The following is a 10,653-nucleotide window of genomic DNA, read 5'->3' as shown; positions in this document are numbered from 1 at the left end:
AACGGTGCTTTGGGAGCTCCTTCCCTGCCAGTGTGCTCAGGCAGTGCCTGTGCAGCTTGAAACCTGCTCCCAGGATGCTCTCAGCATCCAACTGGACACATCAGTGGCCTTGCTAAGAGCTGAAGGGGTTAATCTCTTTGAAGGTTAGAGAGACACATTTCAATGGCAAAAGCTTACCCACTGTGCTCTGTGGTGCTGTTCACAGGGGTCTCAGGTTGAGGGAAGAGATGAGGATCTGACTCCATGTTTCAGAAGGCTGATTTATTATTTTATGATATATATATAATATTAAAACTATACTAAAAGAATAGAAGAAAGGATTTCATCAGAAGGCTAGCAAGCAAGAAGAAGAATGATAACAAAAGCTTGTGATTGAAAGTCTGAGCCAGCTGACTGTGATTGGCCATTAATTAGAAACAACCACATGAGACCAATCACAGATGCACCTGTTGCATTCCACAGCAGCAGATAATCAATGTTTACATTTTGTTCCTGAGGCCTTCTCAGGAGAAAAAATCCTAAGGAAAGGATTTTTCATGAAACATGTCTGTGACAGTGCTCAGCTTAGGAAAACTGTGCCACACTGAGTGTATTGGTGTCTGCTGTGTGACTTGTTCCTGTCTGGGCACTTGGGCAGAGGTTGCAGCAGAGAGCTCTTCCTATTCTTCCTGAATCTTGCTTTGTTCTCACCATATCTGCCTGTGGGGTTTTTATTAGCTGGTGAAAGAAATTATGGCTCTGGGTTGCCATTAGCACTAAGATTAGAGTAAGGATTTCATGATGGCTCTCGGGTAGGAACCTCAGAAAGCACGTAGAAGTCGTATTTCCAAAAATTCATAACAATTGCACTTGGGAAGAGGCTTTCATGTGTTGTTGGGAAGGCAGAAGAAGTGTTTGGCTTTTGCTGGTTTTGTTTACTTCTTATTAAGTTGCATGGCAGCATCCTTTGAAAGTTGTAAGGAATAAAAAGTTAATAAGAACTTAGTAGGATAAGGTAATCACAGAAAGTTTGGAACTGTAAAGACCAGAAATTGTGACCAAATGGAGGGCACTCTTTGCCTAAATGTCCTGATTTGGGAGTGTCTGTCCTGGCAGGAATCAGTAGATACAGAAATCTGACATTTTCATGTGCTTGTAGCTTCTTTGATGCCAGCTGAAGAAGTGTTGGTGGCCTTAAACTGACGCTTGTTTCTCTGAGGGTTGTACAAAATAATCAAAGAACAGATATTTGCTGTTGCTGAGAGCTTTTGTTTGTTTCAGCAATAGATCAGACACATTACAAGATCTGACAGTTTCATTTAATTGAGCTGTTTACTCTTTGCTTCACTAAAAGGATGTTTCTGAAAACAGGACCTAGTCCAGCACTAGTACAGAGTACTTGTGCCAAAATACAGTTTCTCTGTTATATACTTAAAATTTAAAATGTTAATCTTAACTGCCTCTATAATCTACATAGAATTTTTATTCTTTAATAAGAACACATCTTGTAAACTCATTACTGTTCAAAAAGGGTTGTGCTAGAGTTCCCAACTTGCTATGATGTTCTTATTATCATTTTATTCCTTAAAGTTCTTTATAAAATTTTTTGCTGTAAAATGTGATTATGATGCACTCTAGTCTACAGAAAATTCTTTAACTATAATATGTGATTTTTGCTATGTGATTATGATGCACTCTGGTCTATAGAAAAGCAGAAGCCTTGCAGTTGGAAGCAGTATTGCTCTCACTTATATCTTCTGCAAAAGCTGAATTACATCAAACAAGCCAAGGCTCTCATGCAGAGGCACAGGATCTGTGGCATCTTTTGTATAATCCATTCCATGATAGGTTCTGCCAACTACAGAAATACCAATCTTCTATTTCTACATGCTGTGTCTTCTCTGCCCATCACATGTTTTGGGGTTTTTTCTGGAATGGATTTACTCCTAGTCCTTTATTGTTCTGCACAGTTTACCTGAACTCTTAAGAAGTAAATTGAGAGCTGTTGTAACAAATGCCTCTCTGTTCAATTCTCCAGAATTAGCCTGGGTTTCACCCAGATAAACTTGTCTTCTGTGTAATTTTTCTGAATAGCCTGAAGATGCACAAACTCTGCAACTGTTAAACAACTCAGTGAAAGCTGATAATGCTCACATTACAGAGATGGAACAAAAATCACTTTGTGCTAGTCAAGAATACCCAGAGGCTTTTCTGTGTGCTGAGTTCTGTTACCCAATGCTCATATTACAGATGGCTTCCCACACTGTGACCAATAAGTGCTCCAAAAAGGGCATTCTTGGGTTTTAGGTGTCCAGGTAATGAGCACAGTTTGAGCAGACCTGTAAAGCAAACTGAAGGATAAGAATAGCTGAGCCCTGGCCAGCTGCTTTAGCTCATGTGGCTCTGCAAAAGCTGCAGAGATGGAGGGAGGGAGGTTCAGGGGTTTGCTGTATTCACACCAGCAGGGGAGAAGCTGGGCTCTTGGCTGCTGGCAGTGCCTCACAGAGGTGTAAGCAAGGCCCTCCTGAGACTATGAAGACAGCAGGAAGGTGATTTTCATCAGATTTATGTAGAGTTGGGAAGTGGGCAGGGCATTCTGCAGGCAGGCTTTGAGCTGTAAAAGGACAGCCACTAAGGAGCTTTAATGAGAATGGTGTTCTGGTGATTTTGCATCAGACCTATGAGACACGGCTTGCACAAATTGATAAATCTTCTCCATGTGCAAATCTAAGGGATGCAGCTTTTAAATGTTTCCAATGAACTTGGGAGACTATCTGAAGCACAGCAACAGTTATTTAGCTATGCAAAGTAAATCTACAAAGCTTTACATAAGAACTTTATCGATAAACACTTAGAGGGATGCTTCCTGGGCCTTATCAATGTCACCAATGATCTAATTCTTGCTTTCACAATTTCAGATTTTATTTCAAAGTCAGGAGAGAATGATATCTAATATTTATGTTGTTAGCAGATGTGCACTATTGACTCTGCAACATTTTAGACTTGTGTTCAAACATGATTTTACATTTTTAAAAATTCCTTCAGTATCAAGCTGGCTTTTGTTTAATGCTTTGAATATTATTCTGAAACAGCCTTCCTGAATGGAGGCACTGGATTTGATGCTGCAGAACAGATACAGACAACAACAGCAAGATAATAACTATAAAGATAATGAAGAAATTTTAATTACACTTGGTATTTTACTCCTTAGCAGTCTGGTGCTCTGCAGGAACAAATGGTCAAATTGGCAGCAGCACGGTGTGCCCACAGCAGACTTCAGACAGCAAACTATTCACAGGAGTCATTACTGAATGCTGATGGCCTTTCCCATAGAAAAAGAAAGCTTGCAATGGTTTCTGCACCTGCAAGGAGTTTCCTAGCAACACCACTGAGGAAACTGTATGCCAGGATTTGCTTTTCAGAGTTCTTTTTGTTGAATATAGCAGCAGTTGTAAAACAAAGTTCAAGAGCAACTTCAGCTCTTCAAAGCAATGTTGTGTATTACATTTACTCAGAGGAGTGTTTGTGTTGTAGTTCTCTGCCTAGAGGATAAATATTGGGTTACAGTGTCATCCAATAGACAAGGGTGGTTTAGTTAAACATGAACACAGCTTAATCTAAAATGTCACTTTCTACTTGGGGGAAATTCCTGTTAGTGTTTAACAGTGGGTTATCCTGTGAAGGAACCAGAGTCCCTGCTGCCTGCCTGGCAGAGGGCACAGCCAGGGAGCAGGGCAGCACAGAACATCACCTGGCTGGGAACAGACCATTAGTCTGACTGAAAAAAGAAGAAAGGGGGGGTTTGTTTTTTTGTTTTGTCTGAGGAGGTGTCTGCAGTCACTGTCTCACTGTGTGCACGGACCTCAGGTGAGTGAGTCCCTGCTTTGTGCCTGGTCATCAATAACTGCAGGGAAATCCTTATTTCAGCTACAGCACCCACAGGTACCAGGTCAGGAGCACTTGCTGGGCTTGTCCTTTGCCACCTTGGGAAGAGCTGAGAGTTTATCTGGGTTTTATGCATGGGGGAGTTCAGGTGAAGGACTGAGACCCTTTTCAGCCCTCTGGGCTGGGGCTGCAGTTTCTGAGGAAGATGGGCCACACTCTTGGCCCCTCCAAACTTCTGCTTTTGTCATGCAGAATAAGAACAATGTTTTTGTCTCTTACCAGGACAGACAGTGAGGTAGCCTAAAAAATGCATGCAGTTGTAATAAGAGTTTTTGCTCTCTACCTGGTTTACTAAATGATCTCTAGTTCTAGAACCCAGTCTAAAAGTGGCATTTTACCATTTGTATTCAATTTTATGTACATTTATATTCAATTTTTATAAGAAGGGACAAAGCCTATTACTTGTATTTTTTTCCTTGTGTTCTGACTCGGTGAAAACATTTTGTACTTAGATCATTGGATGTTGACCTTTCCCCCACTAGCTACCTGGAGAAATACAGGTTCTGCATGGTTTAACGTGTAAGCAATCTTCTAAAAAATCAGCAGTCATCAGAAATAATTCTCTCTCTCAGCTCCCTGTTTATAAATCTAAATTATGGCTTTGGCTGGAATTCTATACCAAACAAACTAACGTGATTAAGGCAAACTTTGTGTTTCCTTCATTACAAAGGCTCATTACAAAGTGCTAGCACCACCTCCCTCCTCTCAGAAATATTTCTGAGTAATTTGCCAAAGAAAATTAGCTGAGAATAAGGGAACTTTTCAGTGGAAATCTTTCACAGCTGATAGAAAAAAATATGCATTATTCTATTCAAATAATTTTCTTTTCTTTTAGGTGATGTGACCCCTGCTCTCATGAATCCTCTCTCACAGCCAGGCTCTGTTCCTTTGGCACAAGGAATATGCTGGACCATATCAGACATGAATGCAGATCATGTGGTGGTCACTCAGGAAACTCTAATGGAGCAGTTAGTGAAAAATTACCCAGGTAACTTGTTTGTTTCTCCCTCCTTTAAAAAGTGGCTGTATCATCAAGCTTGAGTTTCTGATGTTGGACAAGGGATCAGGGAATGCTTACAGGCAAAGCTGGCAAGGTGTACAGTTCACAGGGAACTGCTAGATAAATGAATGTGCAAACTTCTCATCAATCTGTGAGTGTCACTGCATTGACTTGAATGCAATCCTTTCCACAGATTTAATAAATCTTTGAGAATCTGAGGGAACTGGCTGTAGTTAAGAGTATGTCCTTTTAGGGGGTGGGAAAGCACAGATGTGGTATTTAGGTGCTAGACATGGAACAGCATAAAATAGACTCTTAGATCACAGAGACTTGTTAAGTCCTCCTTTAAGAGACAGGAACACAGCTGACTTCGACTGCCAAGGGACTGGGTAGGAGTCTACATCTGGTGTTTGCTATCAAAAACTATAACCAGCCTCAAATTCAGGTTTGTTGGTCGTATTCTAACCCTTTCCTTCCTGAAAGGAAATTACTTACACTAAGTGATCTTTAGTTCTTGACTTCTAGCCCAATTGGTTGGAGCATGGCGCAAATAATGCCAAGGTTGTGCATTTGATTCCTATATAGACCACTCACTTACGAGCTGGACCTGATGATCCTTGTGGTCCCTTCCAACTCAGAATATTCTGTGATTCTGATGGGGTGGCAGCCACTTCCCTTAATATCTGAAAAGTATCCCATTTCCCTTAGATCTGCAATATCAAAGTGTTATTGTGATGGAGACTTTGAACAGGTTCATTCTGGCCCTCTCAGGAGGCTGCTTTGTTTGATACTGAGCTGCTTCTTTTAAATTCTCTTAATCTTACAGCTCTGTGAATGCTACAGACTGATCTGATGGGCATTTTAACCAGTGGGAAAAATATTAATGCAACCCCACAAAGTGGCACAGAACCACGCCAGGAATGTGCTGCACTCAGTAAGTGCACTGTGATAACCACAAGGCAGAATTTGTAGGTCAGCCAGAAGTAGCATTCTCAAAGTTTGTAGGGTCTGAAGGTATTCTTGCTGTGTTTTCACCTTGCTGGAAGTTCTTAGTTTGGTGGGCAGGAGGTCAGCTGTGACTAGACTAAGGACTCTGAGACTGTGACACCTGATGGAGAACTGCAGCTTAGACCAGTCTCAGTGAGGTAACAAATTGACATCTGACCAAACTACACCAGAAACTTCAGAGAGTAATGAAAGCCCCTGTTAAAGAACATGCCAGGAGAGAAATGCTTTGAACAAGAAGTTGTTTGGTTTGTACCTGGCAGAAAGTCTCTCTCATGAATATCATATTCTGACAGACACAAAGACAACATCCTTGCTCCCTCACAGTGGTGCTGTAGTGGCAACACAGCTAAATGCTTTAGTATTTAATTTTCAGGTGATTTCAGGGCTGTTGTAGGAGAGAGAATATTTTGGCCAGCACTCATTTTATTTGAAAACTTGTTACTGATTTGAAGTATCTGTCTCTTTGTTCTAGGCATTGCAGTGCCCTCCCACAATGTATTATATAATATCCTTGGCACTCTAATTAAGGAAAGAAAAATCTATCACACAGGAGAAGGATATTTCATTGTGACTCCCAACACTTACTTCATCACAAATGATGCCACAGAAGACAACAGAAGGATCCTGTTGGAGCACAGTTGTTGCTGTTCATCACCCTCCATCACTGACCTGGTAAACATTAAGTCCTGCACAGACTCCATCACTGACCTGGTAAACATTAAGCCCTGTGCAGGCCTAGTGAAAGAAAGCACTCCTACAGTACCCTGTTACAGATCCTGCCATGGCCAAAATAAGCTCTGTGAACAAAGGCAAGGGCTGGTGATGAGCCATGGATCTAATGGAGAGGGACAGAGAGGCTGCACTGAATTGAAGCCTTCAGTTCAAACTCAAGGCATCTCCACATGTGCTGAGAACCATTCCTGGGACGCCATCAAATCCCTGACATCTGTGAAAGCAAAACTGAAAAGCAAAATGTTTGGCCTTGGCCTTTTCTGGAGAAGTGGTTCTAAGAAAGAAAAACACAAGAAGGAGTACTCCACTTTTTCAGGCCAGTTTCCTCCCCAGGAGTGGCCAGTCAGGGATGAAGATGACTTGAACAACATCCCACGTGATATTGAACATGAAATCATCAAGCGTATTAACCCCACTCTTACAGTTGATAATTTGATTAAACACACAATATTAATGCAGAAGTTTGAGGAGCAGAAAAAATGTAGCAGTAAAGAGAAAAAATACATCAGTAATGGTACCTCGGCTGAAGTGCCCACACTCAGGCAAAAGCATCTCTCAAAGGATTGTATTCAAAGGGCACCGAGTAAACCAGCAAAACACACCAGGAAAACCAAATCAAAGAGGGAAAAGCAGATGAGCAGGAGCAGCAGGAAATCTCACAGACAGAAGCTAACATCCCAAAATGTGAAACTGGCAGAGAGCTTTTCCCTGCCCATCAAAACCCAAGAGGCACCTGCTGCAGCAGTGGAATCCCAGGGGATATACAAGAAGCAGATTAAGAATCCTTTCCAGGGTCTGCCATGGAGACCTCGCAGCTTTCCTGCCAGGGGGCACCAGGGTGCTGGAAAGTGCCAGACTCACAAGGGAGGAAGGGCTTTCCAAAGGCCACAGTCCTTGGCCTCCTCAGGACCCTTTGGCTGTGAAATTGAAAGGCTGGGCGCAGAAAGTGAGGCTGGCAGAGCTAAGCAAAACAACCCACTCCATGCTAATAGGTCTGACCTTCAACTAAAGAAAGACAGTTTCAGTGAAAATGGTGGTTATCCACAGGGCAGTAATGTGCAAATAGAGAACAGAAGTAGATACTTCCTGGGGAGTAACATTTCTGAAGAAAATGTCTCTAGAAGAACAGTAAAAAAAAAATCCCCTTGCTCCTACATTGAAGATAATGGTGTGTGCAAAGAGGATGCACGATTTCCATCTCACCTGAAAGATGAGCATTGCAGATGCAAAGCAGACACTGTGTGTGAGCTCTTAGATCAAACAGCCAGTGACTTTCAAAATGTCCATCTTTCAAATTGCACAGCCAGTGCTAATCTAGCCCCAAAAAATGGTGTGAAATACAGACCAAAGACTGATAAAAGGAGTGAACTTCTATTTAACCATGACTGTGCCAGCCATCCTGGATCAAGGGAGCTGGAAAGGGAAGGGTTCACTGGTAACTCCCATCTTCTGTACCAAAAGGGACACGATGGTGACACCTGCCCCTTGTCACATCTGGATGAGAATTCTGAACAGCTGGCCCCTGGCCATGCCTGGTCAGGCACAGGAGACTGGAGCACAGCTGTGTCCCTAAAGGCCTCTAAGGTTAGTACCTGCCCTGCCCAGCACCACACAACTGCAAATAAATGTGATATGAGATACAAGGGAAGTGCCAGCCTTGCAGAATCAACAGATGGCTCCAAGGAGCACCCTAAACCAGACAGCACAGAGGAAAGCTGGCTGTGCAGCCAGGCTCTTCTGAAAGGCCACAGGAAGGAGGAAGGAACTGGTCTCAGTGAGTGTGGGAAGGGCTCAGCTGGGGCAGGTTCCTGCCAGGCTGGCTCTGACTCTGGCACTCTGCAGAACTTCACCCGTGAGGGGGGAGAGGGAGCAGCACGCTGTGCTGTGGGCTCATGGATCAGAGTGAGAAACCCCCCAGGACAAAGAGAGCAGCTTGTAAAGAGTGCATGTCCTGTGAGCCCACAACAGAAACACCCAGAGGGGACAGAAAACCACAGCATCACAGGAGACAGTGGCATTGACTCCCCAAGGTAAGAAAACACGTGGCACTAAGATGCTTTATCTCCAAAGTGACCATCAGATTTAGGCAGAAATGTTGCAGTAAATCACAAACCCCTTCCCCAACAACATTTGTAAAAAAAAATTCTGTATTTTTTAGACTTCAGTGTTCTGATCCAGAAATACCCAAACTGTATAGTTCTGCTAATTCCTTTAACAGGAACATTCTCCCTACATTGCTGCTGTTTGTATTTTGCATTTGTTTTCATGAGGCACGAAAGCAGCAGCAGTTCTGTCCTGCAGGTAGAGATGACCTAGGACAGAAATGCTGAGAAAAATGAGGTTTGATAAATTCAGTGTTAAACACTGTGCTTGGCAAGCTGCAGTTTGCAGGCAGGCTCAGCTCACACAGATCTCCACATGTGACACTGGATGTTGTCACAGGCTCTCCAGCTGAACATAAAGAACAGAGATCCAGCAGAAATTTAAAGTAGAAAATACCCTTTGATTTGCTCACAACAGGCAGAATGTGTACATCACCTGAGCTTTCACAGTGTGCATTTTGCCTGTAATTACACCTGAAAATCCCTTAATGGAAAATAAATTGGTATGAAACAAAGTTGGCAAGAATCTATGTAAAAATCACATCCTTTTTTTTTAACAGCAACACATATTCTTAATATGTTAAATGAGTGATATTTAACTGTAATTAAACCATTGGAGTCCTCCCTAGATTTGTGCTGTCCCCTTGAGAAGGCAGTATATGAAGGAACAAAGCACAGATTCCAGTTTCTAAGGGAATCCTGCTAATTGTTCATCTTTCCCTTGGCTGTGCACCCTTCCAAGCACATTTCCTGTGCATTACTTGGACATGAAGACTTGAAATCTTTAGCAAAATGTACTTCTGAGGATCATTTTGACAGTGTGTACATATGCCCATCTGTGGCACTAGAAGCTAAGCCAGCTCAGTTCATTTTTGCAATGTGGAGTCTGACTTCTAATCATTATGTTATTTTAGGTGGACTGAGAAGAAGATGAAGCTTCCTGCCAAATTCTAAAAGTATAAATAACAATGCAAAAAGGAGGACAAGTGAAAGGACAATTGTAACAAAGCTCCTTCCTTCATCTAACTCTGGTCGTGAATATTTGATTATTTTTTAATGAGATTGGTAAACTTTCCCCTTGTAACAAGGTAACCATAGTGTAAATGCAGCTGGTCACATCAGTGAGGCAGTCTCTAAATCAAAGCTGTTAGTTAAAACTTTTGACAGCAGTGTTTGGAGAGGTCATGTGTGTTTTGTTTGCCCTCATCTTTGATTATTTTTTGTGTGTCTCTCTGATAATAAAAGTGAGAACTGGCATTCTTCATTGAGACTACAGCACTGACCTGGAGGGGGTTTGTTTCTGCAATAGGAACTGCTGTTGGCTGTTTCACACTGTAACTCTGCAAAGTGTTTCCTACTTGTGAAACCAGCTCATGCTTCACTTTCCCTGCTAGAAAACAAAACAAATGAACTGTTCACGCACCTGGCGCTACAAAAATTCCTTCAATCCCAAGGTTCTCTGACCGTGTCCCGCAGCACTCTCAGCTATGCTCAGTCTGCCTGGTGTGTTTGTATCTGTCAGGCCGGGTTTAGGCTCTGCGAATGAAGCGCTGGTGGCAGGAGCCAGCAGCTGAGGCCAGTGCCACTGCTGCGGGCCCGGCCCTGCTCTGCTCCCGACCTCCAATTCCCTAAGGAATCCGCATCCCGGCAGCTGCCAGCATTCCTTTACGCATTGTACTTCCTAAGGCTAATTTGGACTTCTTCCTCTCGATTGATCTACAAGCACGTTGCGCAGGGCTCATGCTGCGTATCACCGCAGGATTTTAAATCTTAGGCATTTGGTCACAGTGCCCATTCCTACTTCAGACTTTTCACTACTACTGAACGCCTCTCTGCGGTAGTTTCGGAGGCTGAAGCCGTCAGCTCGTACAGCTGCCGGAGGTTTGC

At 42.8% G+C, this 10,653-nt stretch overlaps 1 protein-coding gene across 1 annotated transcript in view; it reads left to right on the top strand.

The window, feature by feature from the left end:
* STOX1 (storkhead box 1) overlaps window positions 1-10,030 on the top strand; it is a 17,299-nt gene extending 7,269 nt beyond the window's left edge. The window contains exons 2-4 of the mRNA XM_031063593.1: window positions 4,760-4,912; window positions 6,405-8,694; window positions 9,681-10,030. Coding sequence (XP_030919453.1) covers window positions 4,780-4,912; window positions 6,405-8,694; window positions 9,681-9,720 — 2,463 coding nt within the window. The 5' untranslated portion in view covers window positions 4,760-4,779 and the 3' untranslated portion in view covers window positions 9,721-10,030. The remainder of the gene's footprint in view (window positions 1-4,759; window positions 4,913-6,404; window positions 8,695-9,680) is intronic.
* Window positions 10,031-10,653: the final 623 nt, after the last annotated feature.

Source organism: Geospiza fortis, unplaced genomic scaffold, assembly GCF_000277835.1.
Source record: "Geospiza fortis unplaced genomic scaffold, GeoFor_1.0 scaffold637, whole genome shotgun sequence".
Lineage (NCBI taxonomy): Eukaryota > Metazoa > Chordata > Aves > Passeriformes > Thraupidae > Geospiza > Geospiza fortis.
The sequence above is the reverse complement of the archived record's forward strand: the minus strand, read 5'-3'. Positions and strand labels throughout refer to the sequence as shown.